This window comes from Lithobates pipiens, unplaced genomic scaffold (assembly GCF_037356315.1).
Source record: "Lithobates pipiens isolate NorthernLeopardFrog02 unplaced genomic scaffold, aLitPip1_a1.2 Scaffold_35, whole genome shotgun sequence".
Taxonomy (NCBI): domain Eukaryota; kingdom Metazoa; phylum Chordata; class Amphibia; order Anura; family Ranidae; genus Lithobates; species Lithobates pipiens.
The window spans coordinates 14,719,860-14,740,485 of record NW_027507811.1 but is presented as its reverse complement, the minus strand read 5'-3'; the positions used below and the strand labels follow the sequence as shown (position 1 = coordinate 14,740,485).

At 48.1% G+C, this 20,626-nt stretch overlaps 2 protein-coding genes across 2 annotated transcripts in view; one reads left to right on the top strand and one right to left on the bottom strand.

The window, feature by feature from the left end:
- The window catches only part of LOC143955508 (uncharacterized), a 76,188-nt gene that overhangs the window by 26,536 nt on the left and 29,026 nt on the right, over window positions 1-20,626 (bottom strand). The gene's annotated exons all lie outside the window — the stretch shown is intronic.
- Window positions 4,760-17,575, top strand: LOC143955749 (uncharacterized). Its single transcript, XM_077465870.1, has 5 exons — window positions 4,760-4,943; window positions 5,442-5,545; window positions 9,795-9,965; window positions 10,051-10,126; window positions 13,556-17,575. Exons 2-5 carry the CDS (start codon window positions 5,468-5,470, stop codon window positions 14,776-14,778), a joined length of 1,548 nt encoding a protein of 515 aa, XP_077321996.1. The 5' UTR covers window positions 4,760-4,943; window positions 5,442-5,467; the 3' UTR covers window positions 14,779-17,575.

The following is a 20,626-nucleotide window of genomic DNA, read 5'->3' as shown; positions in this document are numbered from 1 at the left end:
TGCGACTCTGGAAACACGCTAATGTGAAAAGGAGTATAAAGGAGAAGGGGGGTGATGACTTTGTTCCCAGGGTGGAGTTTCCTAGGTGCATCCCATTGGGTTCTCAGCACTTAGAATTGCGAGGGTGCAAAGATGCCTGAAATGTAGGTGGACCAGTCCAAAAAAAAAAAAAAAAAAACTTTACATTTTTTTGCGGCAGGAGAAGTGAGACAGGAGGGGGGATGGGTTGGCGGGTGCTGCAGGAGACGGGCAAGGAGGAGGACTGAAGCAGGAGGTATGGATTGTTGGGGCAGGGAATTTTCTACCTATAGCTACAACTTGGTGTCTACCGTATACACATCTCAGTCGTAGTAAGGTGCTTCATATGGAAGATCATTCAGTCATCGAAGTCTTCATTGGGTGGTTTTACGTATTGGAAGAAGGGGGGCGCTGGATATATCTGGGGAGGTTTAGAGATGGTCTGCAGGCTGAGATAGGCAGAGCGAAGTCCGGGGTCAAGGAGGGGCCCTCCATAGATGGCCATCACCAGCGAATACTCTCCATCTTCTACATCCTGTGGATGGGACAGTGACACAAGGGTGGCAATGATGGACTTCTAAGAGAGGAGTGTGAGCAGGACCTGCCACTTCCTGTGTGTTCCTGGTACAATGAAGAAGGCAACACACCGTGGCCAGCTTTACGTAATGGCCTGCCACGAGTGAATGGGGGCCCTGGTCCATAACCTGGCCCTGGTCCATAGTCTGCACTAGGGGTGCTTTGGTCTATAGTTAGCACTGGGGACGACCTGGTCCATAGTCGAGTCTATAGTTTGCAATGGGAGGCCCTGCTCCATAGTCTGGTCCGTGGTCTGCACTGGAGTGGGGGGCTTGGTCCATAGTGTGGTCCATAGTCTTCACTTTGGGGGGCTCTGGTCCATAGTCTGCACTGGTATTGACCAGGTACATAGTCTTCATTGGGATGAAAATGGGGGAGGTCCTAGTCTACAGTCTGTACTGGGATTGATCTGGTCCATAGTCTTCACGGGGAGGGGGGGGGGGGTCCTGGTCCACAGTCTGCACTGGGATTGACCTAGTCAACAGTCTTCACTGGGGGGTCCTGATACACAGTCTGCACTGGGGTTGACCTAGTCCATAGTTTTCACTGGGGGGGAATGGGGGGTCCTGGCCCAGTCTTCACTTGGGGGGGGGGTCCTGGTCACACCTACTGCACTGGTCCATAGAACTTTACTTTTGTAAATAGGGGATCCTGGTCCACAGTCTGCACTGGGAGTGACCTGTTCCAGTCTTCATTGGGGAATGGAGGGTCTAGTCCAAAATCTGCACTAGGGAGGCTTGGCCCATAGTTAGGACTGAGGGAAGCCTGGTCCACAGTCTTCACTGAGAATAGGGGGGGGGGGTCCTGGTTCACAGTCTGTACTAAAGCCCTTGTCCATAGTCTGCACTAGGGAGCCCTGGCCCATAGTTAGGACTGAGGGTGGCATTTGGAGTGTCCTGGTCTACAGTCTGAACTAGGAAGCCCTGGTCCATATTCTTTACTGGGGAAATATGGGGTGTCCTAGTCCACAATCTGCACTGCACTGAGTTTGGCCTGGTCCAAAGTCTTCACTGGAGGAAATGGTGGTGGTGGGGGGGGGGGGGGGGGGGGTCCTGGTCCACAATTTGCACTGGAGCCCTGGTCTATAGAATGAACTGGGGTGACCAAGTTCATAGTCAGTCTATAGTCTTCACTGGGAATTGCTTCACAGTCTGTACTGGAGCCGTTGTCCATCATTTGTGCACTAGGGAGCCCTGGTCCATAGTTAGGACTGAGGGTGGTCTGGTCCTTACTGGGGGGGGGGATATGGGGTGTCCTGGTCCACAGTCTGCACTGTACTGGGGTTGACCTGGTCCGTAGTCTTCACTGGGGGGAAAGGGGGGTCCTGGTCCAAAATGTTCACTGGAGTCTTGGTCTATAGCCTGTATTGGAATTGACCTGGTCCATAGTCTTTACTGGCAGTGGGGGGTTCCTGGTCCACAGTCTGTACTAAAGCCCTTGTCCATAGTTAGGACTGAGGACGGCATTTGGAGTGTCCTGGTCCCCAGTATGTACTAGGGAGCTCTGATCCATATTCTTTACTGGGGAAATATGGGGTGTCCTGGTCCACAATCTGCACTGCACTGAGTTTGGCCTGGTCCATAGACTTCACTGGAGGAAATGGTGCGGGGTCCTGGTCCACAATTTGTACTGGAGCCCTGGTCTATAGCATGTACTGGGTTGACCAAGTCCATAGTCAGCCCTGGTCCATAGTCTTCAATGGGTTTGGGGGTCCTAGTCCACAGTCTGTACTGAAACCCTTATCCATTGTCTGCACTAGGGAGCCCTGGTCCATAGTTAGGACTGAGGGTGTCCTGGTCCACAGTCTGCACTAGGGAGCCCTGGTCCATAGTTAGGACTGAGGGTGTCCTGGTCCAGTCTGCACTAGGGAGCCCTGGTCCATAGTTAGGACTGAGGGTGTCCTGGTCCACAGTCTGCACTAGGGAGCCCTGGTCCATAGTTAGGACTGAGGGTGTCCTGGTCCACAGTCTGCACTAGGGAGCCCTGGTCCATAGTTAGGACTGAGGGTGTCCTGGACCACAGTCTGCACTAGGGAGCCCTGGTCCATAGTTAGGTCTGAGGGTGTCCTGGTCCACAGTCTGCACTAGGGAGCCCTGGTCCATATTCTTTACTGGGGAAATATGGGGTGTCCTAGTCCACAATCTGCACTGCACTGAGTTTGGCCTGATCCAAAGTCTTCACTGGAGGAAATGGTGGGGGGGGGGGGGTCCTGGTCCACAATTTGCACTGGAGCCCTGGTCTATAGAATGAACTGGGGTGACCAAGTTCATAGTCAGCCCTAGTCTATAGTCTTCACTGGGAATTGCTTCACAGTCTGTATGGGAGCCGTTGTCCATCGTCTGTGCACTAGGGAGCCCTGTTTCATAGTTAGGACTGAGGGTGTCTGGTCCAAAGTCTTTACTGGGGGGGGATATGGGGTGTCCTGGTCCACAGTCTGCACTGTACTGGGGTTGACCTGGTCCGTAGTCTTCACTGGGGGGAAAGGGGGGTCCTGGTCCAAAATGTTCACTGGAGTCTTGGTCTATAGCCTGTATTGGGATTGACCTGGTCCATAGTCTTTACTGGCAGTGGGGGGAGGGTTCCTGAGGGCAGTCAGACTGAGGGCGGCATTTGGAGTGTTCTGGTCCCCAGTCTGTACTAGGGAGCCCTGATCCATATACTTTACTGGGGAAATATGGGGTGTCCTGGTCCACAATCTGCACTGCACTGAGTTTGGCCTGGTCCATAGACTTCACTGGAGGAAATGGTGGGGGGGGGGGGGGGGGTCCTGGTCCACAATTTGTACTGGAGCCCTGGTCTATAGCATGTACTGGGTTGACCAAGTCCATAGTCAGCCCTGGTCCATAGTCTTCAATGGGTTTGGGGGGTCCTAGTCCACAGTCTGTACTGAAACCCTTATCCATTGTCTGCACTAGGGAGCCCTGGTCCATAGTTAGGACTGAGGGTGTCCTGGACCACACTCTGCACTAGGGAGCCCTGGTCCATAGTTAGGACTTAGGGTGGCCTAGTTTATATTTATTTTTTTTGGGGGGGGGGATATGGGGTGTCCTGGTCCACAGTCTGCACTGCACTGGGGTTGACTTGTCCATAGTCTCCCCTGGGGAGAATGGGGGGCCCTGGTCTATAGCCTGAACTTGGGTGGCCAAGACCATAGTCAGCCCTGGTCTATAGTCTTTAGTGGGAATTTGTCCACAGTCTGTACTGGAGCCCTTGTCCATAGTCTGCACTAGGGAGCCCTGGTCCATAGTGAGGACTGAGGGTGGTCTGGTCCAAAGTCTTCAATGGGGGTGGGGGGGGGGGGGTCCTGGTCCACAGTCTGTACTGGGATTGGGGCTTTTAGAATGGCTGCAGCAATGGTGCAGTGCTAATTGTGGTAACCTAGTGCAACCAACCATCATTCATATTAATGAATTCACGCAGGTAGAAGATACGATTGTAATTGGTTGCTATGGGTTACTGCTCTTACATTTATTTGCTGGAGAGGTTACTGCACCCATTGTTCGTTAACATGGCTCACTGCTCTACGACATGGTTGCTATGGGTTCCTAGAGTTAGCCCTGGTTGCTATGGGTTACTGCTCCTAGCTATGGGTCACTACACATATCATTGGTTGTTATGGGTTACTGCACTTAGCAATTGTTGCTACGGGTTCCTAGAGTTAGCCTTGGTTGCTGTGGGTTACTGCTCCTAGCTATGGATCGCTACATGTATCCTTGGTTGCTGTGGGTTACTGCTGCTAGCTATGGATCGCTACACGTATCCTTGGTTGTTATGGGTTACTGTACTTAGGAAGTGTTGCTACGGGTTCCTAGAGTTAGCCTTGGTTGCTACTAGTTAACATTGGTTGCTATAGGTTACTGCACTTATCCTTGGTTGCTATGGGTTACTGCTCACAAGGTTGGTTACTATGGGATACAGCACCCAGCTCCTTTTACCCCTCATAGAATAAAGCCAGTATGGTCACAAAGGAACTCTTTCGGACACGGAACACCCGCCCCCCTCAACACATTGCACCGGGTCAGATTTGTGTGCTTTATGGGAGATGTAGTTCGGCAAGACAGCGCCCAATCGCCGGAGAGCCGCACTGAGGCTTGGAACGCAGAAACAGATAATCACCTGGAGCGCAACAACCCGGAAGTGACCCTGGTGGACAGCAGAGCCCCGCCCGTGAGACTCAAAAAAAAAAAACCGGAAGTCGGACAGCAAGGACGACCTATGGAACGCAAATCATCACTATAGGCCGGAAGTGACCAAAGCTTATCAGGAAGTTGTCTATTTTTTCCCTTTAAAGGGAGTTTAGTGTGGTATTTCGGGGAGATTCGGAGGCAGCTGTACTCTACTCAGTGCAGGTGACTGTCTGTGCCGCCTCCTTCACCCACCATATATTCCATAATATATACTGCAGGGAACTATCCCTCTAATGATGGCCACATGGCTAAAGGAGGGGGAGGGCTATTGGCTGCAGTCATAATGGGGGAATTAAATTGAAGTTGGAATAGTGAGGGGATGTATTTGAGGGCTCACAGCTCATTTCCTGTCCGATGATGCCAGCCATAGTTTTGGTGTCTTTTCTAACCTAACATGGTGGCCAACCATGAAAGGAAGACGTTACCCCCATAAAACGCGTCGCTGGGTGCCGGCTCACCTCCTCCACCCATTGACAGTAATGAACTTCTCTATTGGTTGCCATGTCATACCACAATAATGTTTCCACATATTCTATAAGATGGTTCCACCAGTAGATGGTGAAGAACTTGTCATAAAGTTTTCCCTTCATCTTCTATCCTCTAAGACGAAGGAAGTTCCTCAGGTTTGGCTCATTATTCTTCCCATCTTCTTACCCGCAGGCTTCCCAGAACCCACCGACATCAGGATGGAGCCCGACCACAGGCCGGTATCGGAGGACATTATAAGCCTCACCCTGGAGATCGTCTTCCTTCTGACCGGCGAGGTGAGCTTTCTGCCCCATCCATAGATGGATCTATGTCGTGCTGAGACAGAAAGTGATGGCAAACCCACCGTTTTATAGTGGTCACCAGGAAAGAACAAAAGGGAAAATCTTCTAATGGGGACATCTGCTCTACTGAGAACCTTCTAAGAAGGGGTTTCCCCTCACCTCCTATGATGTCTCTGGAAAAAAAAGCCAGAGTCAGATCCTTCCAATAAAAACTTGACAGAGGTTCTACCTATTCCCCACATTAAGAAGTAGGTAGATGGCTTACAAACGGCTGAATTTTCTTTTTTTTCCGAAGCCATCTTAGATACCAAGTGGTTATTTGTCCCATAGTCACCTGCCCATCTAGATCATTTGGCTTTTAGTCTACATTTCAATATTGAATGGGTCCAGATGGTAGACCACCATATTTCAACCAGGATTCTGTGGAACCGTTGGGTTCCTTCAGAGTTGCAGGTGAGAACTAAAATGAGGTTTCCTCTCTTTATGGAGGTTTCTGGTGAGAACTATGATAGGGCTTCCTCTCATTATGGAGGTTGCTTTTGAGAACTATGATAGGGCTTCCCCTCATTAATGAGGTTGCTGGTGAGAACTATGATAGGGCTTCCTCTCATTATGGAGGTTGCTGGTGAGAACTATGATAAGGCTTCCTCTCATTATGGAGGTTGCTGGTGAGAACTATGATAAGGCTTCCTCTCATTATGGAGGTTGCTGGTAAGAACTATGATAAGGCTTAGTCTCATTACGAGGTTGCTGGTGAGAACTATGATAAGGCTTCCTCTTGTTATGGAGGTTGCTGGTGAGAACTATGATAGGGCTTCCTCTCATTATGGAGCTTGCTGGTGAGAACTATGATAAGGCTTCCCATCATTATGGAGCTTGCTGGTGAGAACTATGATAAGGCTTTGTCTCATTATGGAGGTTGCTGGTGAGAACTATGATAGGGCTTCCTCTCGTTATGGAGGTTGCTGGTGAGAACTATGATAAGGCTTCCTCTCATGGAGGTTGCTGGTGAGAACTATGATAGGGCTTCCCCTCATTATGGAGCTTGCTGGTGAGAACTATGATAAGGCTTCGTCTCATTATGGAGGTTGCTGGTGAGAACTATGATAGGGCTTCCTCTCATTATGGAGGTTGCTGGTGAGAACTATGATAGGGCTTCCTCTCATTATGGAGGTTGCTGGTGAGAACTATGATAGGGCTTCCCGTCATTATGGAGGTTGCTGGTGAGAACTATGATAGGGCTTCCTCTCATTATGGAGATTGCTGGTGAGAACTATGATAGGGCTTCCTCTCATTATGGAGGTTGCTGGTGAGAACTATGATAAGGCTTCCTCTCATTATTCCCCACATTAAGAAGTAGGTAGATGGCTTACAAACGGCTGAATTTTCTTTTTTTTCCGAAGCCATCTTAGATACCAAGTGGTTATTTGTCCCATAGTCACCTGCCCATCTAGATCATTTGGCTTTTAGTCTACATTTCAATATTGAATGGGTCCAGATGGTAGATCACCATATTTCAACCAGGATTCTGTGGAACCGTTGGGTTCCTTCAGAGTTGCAGGTGAGAACTAAAATGAGGTTTCCCCTCATTATGGAGGTTTCTGGTGAGAACTATGATAGGGCTTCCTCTCATTATGGAGGTTGCTTTTGAGAACTATGATAGGGCTTCCCCTCATTAATGAGGTTGCTGGTGAGAACTATGATAGGGCTTCCTCTCATTATGGAGGTTTCTGGTGAGAACTATGATAAGGCTTCCTCTCATTATGGAGGTTGCTGGTGAGAACTATGATAAGGCTTCCTCTCATTATGGAGGTTGCTGGTAAGAACTATGATAAGGCTTAGTCTCATTACGAGGTTGCTATGATAGGGCTTCCTCTCATTATGGAGGTTGCTGGTGAGAACTATGATAAGGCTTCCTCTCATTATGGAGGTTGCTGGTGAGAACTATGATAAGGCTTAGTCTCATTACGGAGGTTGCTGGTGAGAACTATGATAAGGCTTTGTCTCATTATGGAGGTTGCTGGTGAGAACTATGATAAGGCTTAGTCTCATTACGGAGGTTGCTGGTGAGAACTATGATAAGGCTTTGTCTCATTATGGAGGTTGCTGGTGAGAACTATGATAGGGCTTCCTCTCATTATGGAGGTTGCTGGTGAGAACTATGATAGGGCTTCCTCTCATTATGGAGGTTGCTGGTGAGAACTATGATAAGGCTTCCCCTCATTATGGAGCTTGCTTGTGAGAACTATGATAGGGCTTCTCCTCATTATGGAGCTTGCTGGTGAGAACTATGATAAGGCTTCCCCTCATTATGGAGGTGGCTGGTGAGAACTATGATAGGGCTTCCTCTCATTATGGAGGTTGCTGGTGAGAACTATGATAAGGCTTCCTCTCATTATGGAGGTGGCTGGTGAGAACTATGATAGGGCTTCCTCTCATTATGGAGGTTGCTGGTGAGAACTATGATAAGGCTTCCCCTCATTATGGAGCTTGCTGGTGAGAACTATGATAGGGCTTCCTCTCATTATGGATGTTGCTGGTGAGAACTATGATAGGGCTTCCTCTCATGGAGATTGCTGGTGAGAACTATGATAGGGATTCCCCTCATTATGGAGGTTGCTGGTGAGTTTTATGATGTGGCTTCCCCTCATTATGGAGAAACTTCCTCTTCCTAGGGAAAGAAAGTGAAGTCAGATCTAAAAAACTTGACAGAGTTGCTACTTATTACCCAATTTAATGGAGCAGGTAGACGACTCAAAAACTGGTTGCATTTCCTTGTAGTCATCTGTTTACCTGGATGACTTGGATTTTGGTCTGCATTCAGATATTGAATGGGTCCAGATGGATGTAAGGAGGAACCTCTCCATCTGACCACCAAGGAAAGGCTGCCCCTATTCTGCAGCTATTACCTTTTGTACCACCCCTTCCCTTTAAAATGTAAGCTCTATGTACAGGGCCCTCCTGTATCTTTTGTATTGAACTGTACTGTAATTGTGTTGTCCCCCTAAACATTGTAAAGCGCTGCGTAAACTGTTGGCGCTATATAAATCATGTATAATAATAATAATATTCCACTGGTGGTCAATATAATTAGGACCTTTTGCTACTGACCACCAACATAAGAAGACACCTCTCATGCAGATCATATAAATGTAATGTGAATTGTAGATATAGGTTCCCCAAGGCCTGAAAATGATTGCAAGGGTTCCTCCTGGGTAAAACGTTTGAGGAAGGCTGTAGATGGATGTGGGAAGCCATATTGGATACCAAGTGGCTAATTTTCTTCTAGTCACCCATTGTGTTGACCTGAATAATTAGGATTTTGGTTGACCTTTGTATGTTGAATGGGTCCAGGTGGTAGACCACCATCATCAACCAGGATTCTGTGGATCCTTAGCCCTTGTACACACGGTCGGACATTCTGACGGAAAATGTCCGATCGGACCGTGTTGTCGGATAATCCGACCGTGTGTGGGCTCCATCGGACTGTTTCCGTCGGAATATCCGACGGACCAAGTTTTCCAGCTTGGCTATAAAACTTTCCGACAACATGATCTGATCATGTGTAGAGAATTCCGATCGGACAAAGTGCCACACATGCTCAGATCAAATTCCTAGACCAAAGCTATTGGCTACTAGCCTGAACGTAGTCCCGAAATAACGTCATCACGTTAAGTACGATCGGATTTTCTGACAACTTTGTCTGACTGTGTGTATGCAACAGTTATGGCCAAAATCCGATGGATTTGGTTGTCGGAATGTCCGACCGTGTGTACAAGGGCTAAAAGCTGTAGTGGGAGGACCTTACAAGGCATTGTCTTCTTTGCCATACCGGGGGAGGGGGGCTCCCTATGCCCTTACGGGGTCCATGCGGTCAGTTATCTGAGCATGGGATGTGGCTGAAACGAAATAACGTCATCACGTTCTGAACAATCAGATTTTCCGACAACTTTGTCCGACCGTGTGTATGCAACAGTTTCGGACAAAATCCGACGGTTTTGGTTGTCGGAATGTCTGACCTTGTGTACAAGGGCTTAGGGTTCCTTCAAAGGTTGCTAAGACAGGGTTTTCCTGGATAGCTATGATTTTGTTTGGCCTTTGGGCATTGCATGGGTCCAAATGGTAGATGGATGTGTTAACCGTCTCTCCCATGGAGTTCTGTTGGGGCTGGGAACATTGGGGTCTCTTAGATCTGACCACAACTTCATCTATAACACTTTTTATTTTCACCCTCAACTTCCAGGACTATAAAGTGGTCGGGAAGTCCAGCAAATTTTCGAATAAAGGTATCCTTGGGTCAAAAGGGGCCAACAGCGCCAAGAAGCCGATGGTGCCACCAACGCCCCGATCGGTGACGGCAGACAAGAAGGTTCTGGAGGTCAGCAACAAGATCATTCACCTACTGACCGGAGAGGTGAGAGGGGTTCTGGAAGCTGGGCGTGGTCTGTTATTAGAGCGGGCCTTGTTGATGGTCGCTTAATGTCCTCTGTTGGAAACAGGTGTGGAGGTTCTTGGGACACGTGGCTGTGTGTAATGACGTGGTCAAGGAGAATCTGCAGACCATCATCTTGCCTGGTAAGAGGAGGTCCATCTCTTGTGTATGGCAATAGCAGAATTGTGAGGGGTGTTTTTTTTTTTTAAGATGTGTAGGCACGTCTATAGACTAGAGCCATGATGGCGAACCTTGGCACCCCAGATGTTTTGGAACTACATTTCCCATGATGCTCCGGCACTCTACAGTGTAGTGGAGCATCATGGGAAATGTAGTTCCAAAACATCTGGGGTGCCAAGGTTCGCCATCACTGGACTAGAGGCTTAATAGCCAGATGATCCAGGGAATACCATAGAACTGTTTTCTATGAGATATCTATCTGTGAGCCTCCAAGCTTAGTGGTTGGTCGGCGATGGCTCATCAGCTGACGTGGATTAACCACTTCCCGACCAGCGCACGACAATGTACGTCGACAGAATGGCACGGGCAGGCATATTGGCGTACAGGTACGTCCAATATTCGATGCTGCCGTGCCATCGGGAGCGCGCCGCCGGTGGCGCGCTCCCGCGCTGGTCAGGACCCTCGTGAGTCCGGTCGCTGGACCCGCGGACTCGATCGCCGCGGGCATCCCCGCGATCGTCTCACGGAGCGGCCGAATGGAGGAAATGCTGTGTAAACAACATTTTTCCATTCTGCCTAGCAACTAGTGACGCTGATCTCTGCTCCATGTGATTGGAGCAGAGATCAGTGTACACTAAATGAAAGCCCAACCCCCCCACAGTTAGTAACACACCCCTAGGAACACTTAACCCCTACACTGCCACCCACTGGTTAACCCCTTCACTGCCAGTGTCATTTACACAGGAATCACTGCATTTATATAGCAGTGATTACTGTATAAATGACAATGGTCCCAAAAATGTGTCAGAAATGTCCGATGGGTCCCCTACAATGTCGCAGTCACAATAAAAATCGCAGATCGCCGCTATTACTAGTAAAAAAAAAAAATTATAAAAAATTATGAATAAAAATGCTATAAAACTATCCCTATTTTGTAAACGCTATAACTTTTGCGCAAACCAATCAATAATCGCTTATTGCGATTTTTTTTTACCAAAAATATGTAGAAGAATAAGTATCGGCCTAAACTGAGGGAAAAAAATGTTTTTTTATATATTTTTGGGGGATATTTATTATTACAAAAAGTAAAAAATAATGTGTTTTTTTCAAAATTATCGCTCTATTTTTGTTTATAGCGCAAAAAATAAAAACCGCAGGGGTGATCAAATACCACCAAAAGAAAGCTCTATTTGTGGGAAAAAAAGGACGTCAATTTTGTTTGGGAGCCACGTCGCACGACTGCGCAATTGTCAGTTAAAGCGACGCAGTGCCGAATCGCAAAAAGTGGTCTGGTCTTTGACCAGCAAATTGGTCCGGTCTGTAAGTGGTTAAACAAGGAAAGGATTGTATATAGTTACCAGAGAACCTGCAGAAGAAAGGTGACCTTCCATAGTTTACCAATGGCTGCCCAGTTAAGATGACAAGTGTCATTAAAAACAAGACCCCTCAGTTACCTATTTTCTGTTTGGCGCTTGGCATAGTGAAAGTTTTGTGGATACCAAGGGAGTTTGATGGATTAGTCAACTCATCATTTATAGTGGTTCTTTCTAGATGAGTTGGGTGTCCATTGTATCTCACCAAGCCTTCTATAGATGACCAGCTGTAGAGCAGATTAAGCCAAATCAGATTAAATGAAAAGGTCGATGCACGTGAAAAAGACTCCCAACGTTTGAAAGGACCACAAAGGACAGTCCACATCTGTCTTGCCATGTAGCTGAACATATGCCATGGGTCATTGTCTTAACTGGTGGATTAAAAAATGCTTGTCCTTTATAGGGCTGAAATAAGGTTGGACGACATTTAAACGTTAAAAAAAATAAAAAAAATAGATGTTTGTCAAGGTGTTGTTCTAGTTCAGGGGGTCTCCAAATTTTCCAAACAAAGGGCCACTCTTTAGGCATTAAGGGGGCTGGACTGTGGCCATTGGGGGTAGAAAATGTTCCAGCATCAGAAGCAGTAAACAATGCCCCATCTTTGGTGTCAGTGAGACAAATTTTGCCCCATCATTGATGTCATTGGGAGGAATTGTGCACCATCATTTGGTGTCGTTGGGCTCCATTGTTGGTATCACTGTGAGGAATTGTGCCCCATCATCGATGTCATTGGCCTCATTGTTGGTCTCATTGGGAGAAATTATGCCCCATTGTTGGTGTCATTGGGAGGAATTGTGCTCCATCGTTGGTGTCAGTGGGAGGAATTGTGCCCCATCATTGGTGTCATTGGCCCCTATTGTTGGTGTCAATGGGAAGAATTGTGCCCCATCATTGGGGTCATTGGGCCCCATTGTTGGTGTCATTGGGAGGAATTGTGTCCCGTCATTGGGCCCCATTGTTGGTGTTATTGGCAGGAATTGTGCCCTATCGTTGGGGCCAGTGGGATGAATTGTGACCCCTCATTGTTGTTATAGTTCAGGGGTCTCCTGATTTTCCAAACAAAGGGCCAGTTTACCATTATTCAGGCATTAGGGGGGCTGGACTATGACCACTGGGGTAAAAAATGTCCCAGCATCAGTGTTATTGGCAGGAATTGTGCCCTATCGTTGGGGCCAGTGGGATGAATTGTGACCCCTCATTGTTGTTATAGTTCAGGGGTCTCCTGATTTTCCAAACAAAGGGCCAGTTTACCATTATTCAGGCATTAGGGGGGCTGGACTATGACCACTGGGGTAAAAAATGTCCCAGCATCAGTTGGAGTAAACAATGCCCCATCTTTGGTGCCAGTGAGACAAATTTTACCCCATCATTGGTGTCATTGGGAGGAATTGTGCACCATCATTTGTGTAATTGGGCTCCATTGTTGGTGTCACTGGGAGAAATGGTACCCCATCACTGATGTCATTGGCCCCATTGTTGGTCTCATGGGACGAATTGTGTTCCAACACTGGTGTCATTGGCCCCATTGTTGGTGTCACTGGGAGGAATTGTGCCCCATCATTTGTGTCATTGGGCCCTATTGTTGGTGTCATTGGGAGGAATTGTGCCCCATTATTGGTTCCATTGGGCCCCATTGTTGGTGTCACTGGGAGGAATTGTGCCCAATCATTGGCCACACTCTTGGTCTCATTGGGAGGAGTTATGTCCTATAATTGGGGGTCATTGAGGGGAATTGTGCCCTATTATTCAGGTCATTGGGATGAATTGTGCCCCATCATTGGGAGGAATTATGCCCCAAGGTCCAAATAAAATGGCCACATCCGGCCCCTGGGATGCAGTTTGGAGACCACTGTTCTAGATGTTCCATGGCTGACGTTATCTGGGGTAAAATGGGAGCTGGGATGTGATTATGGACTAGTCCTTCATAGAAATGAAACATTTTTGTTTTGAAGGCCCAATGAAATTTAGGATACTGGCCCTTTAATTTTATGCTTGACACTGACATATTTCTCCCCCCAGGTTCCTCAGAAGTCTCCTACAATAAAACCACTCAGAGCAAAATCAAGCAGGAGCCTCCCTTATTTGAGGACGATAACCTTCCATGTGCCAAAATTTCCAAACCACCGTACCACGCAGAGGCAAACAATCGGTTGATGGAGAAGAGGATCATGTCTTGTCTAGGGAGAGTGCCGAACAGCAGCGATGGATACTCACGGGCGCTAAGTGCATCTGAACTGAAAGCGGAATCCGAAGTCGGTGAAGAAGAAGAAGAGGACGCAACTGAAGGGGGTGTCTACATGATGCCGGAAACGACGCGTCTGTATAAAAATGTCTTGCCTGATTTCGGCGAGGAGGAACCTCATCCATCCTCCGATGGCTGTAGACCTGAAGGTCCCTCAGAGTTTTCTTCTTATGCCGAAGAGGAATCCACCCCGTACAAGGAAGAAAACGTTGTGGATGGTGATGGGTATAACATAGCAGACACGGAAGAGGACAGCGGAGAGGAAAGCGGGTCACCTCAGCTGGAGGAAGACCCTTCCATCACAGTTATCGAGTACAATGGGCTGTACGGCTCCACGTATTCTGCAGCGTCCCTGCGCCAGAGGCGGCCGAGCTCAGAAATCCAGGAGTGTTTCGCCGTCCACGCCGATCTGACAAAGCGCCATCAGCACTCCCTCCTGAACTTCGACTGCGGGAGCTGCTCGGCCCAAAACTCCATGCTGATCAAAAACGAGAAGCAGCTCTCCTGCCCCGACTGCGGCAAGGCCTTCTCCGCCATCTCCCACCTCATCCGCCACCAGAGGATCCACACGGGGGAGAAGCCCTTCGCCTGCGCCGACTGCGGGAGGAGCTTCAACCAGAAGGCCACGCTGATCAAACACCAGAGGACCCACACGGGGGAGAAACCCTTCGTCTGCTCCGACTGCGGAAAGTGCTTCACCAGCAGCGCCAACCTCACCCAGCACCAGCGGGTCCACACCGGGGAGAAGCCGTACGCCTGCGACGTGTGCGGGAAGACCTTCCGCAGCAGCCCCAACCTCATCACGCACCAGAGGATCCACACGGGGGAGAAGCCGTACTTCTGCGCCATCTGCGGCAAGTTCTTCACCAACAGCTCCGTCCTGGTCCGGCACCAGAAGACGCACACCGGGGAGAAGCCGTACTCCTGCAACGTGTGCGGCAAGGGCTTCATCCAAGGCTGCCAGCTCAACAAACACAGGAGGGTACACACTCTCCATTGACCCCGGCCTCCACCAGAGGTCTAGTTAGTATCTAAATTGGGGTAATATCAAATGGACTTGGGATTCTGGGGCTTTCCTATACAAAACAGCCCGAAGTGTTTATTAAAGGGAGGAGGGGAAGAGGGCTCCAGTGGCGACCTGTGAAGCTCTGGTGACCTCCATGCCCAAGAGGGTTAAGGCCGTGCTGGAAAATAATGGCGGCCACACAAAATATGGACACTTTGGGCCCAATTTGGACATTTTCACTTAGGGGTGTACTGACTTTTGTGGCTAGTGGTTTAGACATTAATGGCTATGTGTTGAGTTATTTTGAGGGGACATCAAATTTACACTGTTATACAAGCTGTACACTCACTACTTTAAATATTTACAGAAATGTGAAGGGTGTACTTACTTTTGTGAGATACTGTGTATGTGTATATTATATATATATATATATATATATATATATATATATCCATAGTAAAACCATAAGTAACAGAAAACACATAAAACCAAATGTTTGGAGGCATACTATCATATTGCCTCATATAAAGTCCCAATCCTTTCCCCAATTTTATTAAAGGGTAACACCACCCCAAAATTGATGCTTGAGTGGGGGCAACGGCTGGCTTCTTAATGTCTTTGAGAGTCCACTGGTGATATTTCCCGCACTACTTTGTGTCTCTGCCCCTCCCACATTGAAGAAATGGCCTTGCAGTGGTTTGTGTCTCTTGCCCCTCCCACAACGGGGAGATTTCCCTACAGTAGTTTGTGTCTCTGGCCCTCCCTCAACGGGGAGGAGATTTCTCAATAGTAAGTTCTGTCTACGCCCCTCCTACAATGGGGATATTTCCTTACAGTAGTTTGTGTCTCCGCCCCTCCCACAAAGGCGACATTTCCTTACAGTAGTTTGAGTCTCCGCCCCTCCCACAATGGCGACGTTTCCTCACAGTAGTTTGTGTCTCCGCCCCTCCCACAATGGCGACATTTCCTTACAGTAGTTTGTGTCTCCGCCCCTCCCACAATGGCGACGTTTCCTCACAGTAGTTTGTGTCTCCGCCCCTCCCACAATGGCGACATTTCCTTACAGTAGTTTGTGTCTCCGCCCCTCCCACAGTGGGGAGATTTCCTCACAGTAGTTTGTGTCTCCGCCCCTCCCACAATGGCGACATTTCCTCACAGTAGTTTGTGTCTCCGCCCCTCCCACAATGGCGACATTTTCTTACAGTAGTTTGTGTCTCCGCCCCTCCCACAATGGCAACATTTCCTTACAGTAGTTTGTGTCTCCGCCCCTTCCACAATGGCGACATTTCCTTACAGTAGTTTGTGTCTCCGCCCCTACCACAATGGCGACATTTCCTCACAGTAGTTTGTGTCTCCGCCCCTCCCACAATGACGACGTTTCCTCACAGTAGTTTGTGTCTCTGCCCCTCCCACAATGACGACATTTCCTCACAGTAGTTTGTGTCTTCGCCCCTCCCACAATGGCAACATTTCCTCACAGTAGTTTGTGTCTCCGCCCCTCCCACAATGACGACATTTCCTCACAGTAGTTTGTGTCTGCGCCCCTCCCACAATGGCGACGTTTCCTTACAGTAGTTTGTGTCTCCGCCCCTTCCACAATGGCGACATTTCCTTACAGTAGTTTTTGTCTCCGCCCCTCCCACAATGGCGACATTTCCTCACAGTAGTTTGTGTCTCCGCCCCTCCCACAATGGCGACATTTCCTTACAGTAGTTTGTGTCTCCGCCCCTCCCACAATGGCGACATTTCCTCACAGTAGTTTGTGTCTCCTCCCCTCCCACAATGGCAACATTTCCTTACAGTAGTTTGTGTCTCCGCCCCTCCCACAATGGCAACGCTTCCTCACAGTACTTTGTGTCTCCGCCCCTCCCAGAGTGGTGAGAATTCCCGGCAGTGATTGTGTTGCTGCTCCTCCTCCCACGTTTTGGGAGATATGTCCAGGGAGGGGGCCACCATCATCATAAATTCCGAGGGACATTTCACCAATGGAGTCTCAGAAAGATATAAAAAGTCAGTGGTGGGGGGTGGGGGACTTCCCAGGACCCGCCACCTACTCAAAACGGAAACATTCATTTTGGGTAGGCTGCATGGAATCTGACACTTCTGGGAGTGTCAATATCAAGAGTCGTCCTCCCCCACCTTAGTGTACAATGGATTCTCCCTCTGTCCCCTGAGTCGCTGTGGAGTGAGGGAGAAACCACTGAACACTGCAGGGAGGGGGGAGATGAACAGTTCGAGGAGGAGTGGCTTGTCCTCTCCTGAATCCACTTGCTCCTCCTACATACCCCTATATTTATAACACCTGCCAGGTGACTGTGGCTGGGCGGGGCTTTAGGCGGGTCAGCTCCAGTTGGAAATACTGATTGCCAACACCACAAACTCCGCATCAGGGCGGATCACTGCTGAAGGGGGCCAATGAGGACAAATCAGTCAATCGCTGCTTGATCTTCCTTATGAACCTTAATAAACCCCGACCCCTCCCTCCGCGCGTTTCGTTGAACGTTCATACCTGGCCGCACAAGTTTTTAAATCACTGAGTGTTTTTATGATCAGGGCAGAGTTTTGTTTTTTTTCCTTTTTCGTTTTTATTTTATTTTAATTCTCTGAAACCCCCCCTCCCCCCCTTCCACTCTGAATCAATTTTGTTTTTAGATGTTTGTTACCTCATGCCGAATTAATAAACGCATTAAAAAAAAAAAAGGAAAATTGTGTGGGTGTGGTTTAGTAGATAACATAACCTGGTGGAGATATATACAGAATTTAAAGGATCAGCTTTTTTTTTTTATTAATTCTCTGAACCTTTATAAACCCCGACCCCCCCCCCCCCCCCGCGCGTTTCGTAGAACGTTCATACCTGGCCGCACAAGTTTTTAAATCACAGTGTTTTTATGTTGGTTTTTTTTCTTTTTTTTTTGTTTTCTTTTTTTGTTTTTTTTTTAATTCTCGGAAACCTCCCTGAAGATTAAAAAGATGTAAAAAAAAAAAGGAAAATCGTGTGGGCGTGCTTTAGTAAATAACATAACCTGATGGCGATATACAGAATTTAAAGGATCTCCTTTTTTTTTTTTTATATTAATTCTCTGAACCCCCCCCCCCCAAATCCCTCCACTCTGAATCAACTTTGTTTGTTTTTAGATGTTTGTTACCGCATGAGGAATTAATAAAATGCATAAAAAAAAAATGGAAAATCGTGTGGGCGTGGTTTAGTAGATAACATAACCTAATGGAGATATATACAGAATTTAAAGGATCACTCCACCCAAAGGTGATGTTTCAGCTATTTTCTATATTCAGTCTGCTGCCATTCTGGACACCTTAGTAAAGAGGACCTGTCAACAGATGCCGACCCCCAGCTCTCTACTGAAGAGAGAGGGGGGGGGGGGGAGCAGAATTTAGGCCAGCCAATCGTCTTTCTCCAATTGCCTTCAGAAGTCACCTAATTAGTAGAGTCCACCTGTGTGTAATTTAATCTCAGTATAAATACAGCTGTTCTGTGAAGCCCTCAGAGGTTTGTTAGAGAACCTTAGTGAGCAAACAGCATCATGAAGGCCAAGGAACACACCAGACAGATCGGGGATAAAGTTGTGGAGAAGTGTAAAGCAGGGTTAGGTTATAAAAAAAAAACATCTCCCAAGCTTTGAACATCTTACGGAGCTCTGTTCAATCCATCATCGGAAAACTGAAAGAGTATGGCACAACTGCCAACCTACCAAGACATGACCATCCACCTAAACCAGGAGTCTCCAAACTTTTCAAACAAATGGCCAGTTTAATGTCCTTCAGACTCTAGGAGGGCCGGATTGTAGCCAGCGGGGGGCAGAAAATGTCCCCAAAACCGGCATCATTGAGAATAAATATGGCCTCAGGGTTGGTGGTCAATAGGAGGAGGAGTATCCGTCATTGGTATCAGTAGAAGAAATAGTGCCCCGTTGTTGGTGTCAGTGGGAGGAATAGTGCCCCCTATCAGTGGGAGGAATAGCGCCCTGAGGGCCAAATAAAGGCTGGCAAAGGGCCACATCTGGCACTCGGGCCGCAGTCTGGAGACCCCTGACCTAAACTGACCGGGCCGGGCAAGGAGAGCATTCATCAAAGAAGCAGTCAAGAGGTCCATGGTAACTCTGGAGGAGCTGCAGAGATCCACAGCTCAGGGGGGAGAATCTGTCCACAGAACAACTATTAGTCGTCTCTCCACAAATCTGCCCTTTATGGAAGAGTGACAAGAAGAAAGACATTGGAGAAAGAAAGTCATAAGAAGTCCTGGTTGTAGTTTACGAGAAGCCATGTGGAGGGCACAGCAAACATGTGGAAGAAGGTGATCTGGTCAGATGAGACCAAAATTTTACTTTTTTGGCCTAAAAAAAACCCACTATGTGTGGGGGAAAACTAACACCGCCCATCCCCCTGATCGCACCATCCCCACTGTGAAACATGGTGGTGGCAGCATCATGTGGTGGGGATGGTTTTCTTCAGCAGGGACAGGGAAGCTGGTCAGAGTTGATGGGAAGATGGATGGAGCCAAATACAGGACAATCTTAGAAGAAAACCTTTTAGAGTCTGCAAAACACTTGAGACCGGGGCGGAGGTTCACCTTCCAGCAGGACAACGACCCGAAAACATCCAGCCAGAGCTACAATGGAATTTGTAATTATATCATTACTATAAGCCCCATACACAGTGTGACTGCTCAGGGGTAGTGATGTCAGCGCTATAAACCCCACCTACTCACAAGTCGTAAATTCATCACCATAAGCCCCACCCACTTTGCAACAGCTCAAAGGTCATGATGTCATTAATATAAGTCCCGCCCACTCAGAGGTAATGATATCATTACCATAAGCCCCACACACTGTGTGATTTCTCAGAGGGGTAGTGACGTCAGCGCTATAAGCCCCACCCACTCAGAGGTAATAAATGCGTCACCATAAGCCCCACCCACCAGCTCGAAGATCACGATGTGATAACTATAAGTCCCACCCATTTAGAGGTAATGATGTCATCACTATAAGCCCCACCCACTCACTGGTAGTGATGTCATATGCCACCAGCTTTGTGACTAATCAAAGGTTAGCAACAATGTGATCACTCTAAGTCCCCGCCCACCTTGTGATTGCTCAGGGGGTCATGATGTCATCGCTATAAGCCCTGCCCACTCATGGGTAATAAATTCATAATAAATAAATTCATCACCATAATCCCCACCTACTTTGTACCAACTCGAAGGTCATGATGTCATCGTTGTAAGTCTCGCCCCCATCAGGGGTCATGATGTCATCACTATAAGCCCCACCCACTTTTTGATTGTTCAGCTGTCGTGATGTCAGCTCTATAAGCCCCACCCACTGACTGTTAATGATGTCATATCCCACCTGATCTTCTGCCTAATCAAAGGGGTAACAACGTGATCACTTTCGGTTCCCGCCCACTTTGTGATTGCTCAGGGGTCATGATGTCATCGCTATAAGCCCCGCCCACTATGTACCAGCTCAAAGGTCATGATGTGATTGTTATAAGTCCCTCCCACTCAGAGGTAATGATGTCATCATCAGCCCCACCCACTTAAAGAAGCTGGTAAAGATGTAATTGCTGTAAGCCCCACCCACTCAGAGCTAACTATGACATCACTATAAGTCCCGCCCACATTGCAACCACTAGCAATGCGTTCACTCCAAATCTGACCATCCCCCATACAATCTGATTGGACAATCTCCCACACATCCATTGGTGAGGTGTGTTGGTAAATCTATAGGAGATTGGACAGCTGAAGCTCCGCCCACTTTGCTATATGATCACTTTCAGCCCAGCCCACCCATCGTGTATCATTCCAGCGGAGAGAGGGCGGGGT

Coding starts and splice junctions, on each gene's coding strand:
- LOC143955749 (XM_077465870.1), top strand. CDS start 5,468: ATGGAGCCCGACCACAGGCCGGTATCGGAGGACATTATAAGCCTCACC. Junction 5,546..9,794: donor TCTTCCTTCTGACCGGCGAG/GTGAGCTTTCTG, acceptor CTCAACTTCCAG/GACTATAAAGTGGTCGGGAA. Junction 9,966..10,050: donor TTCACCTACTGACCGGAGAG/GTGAGAGGGGTT, acceptor TGTTGGAAACAG/GTGTGGAGGTTCTTGGGACA.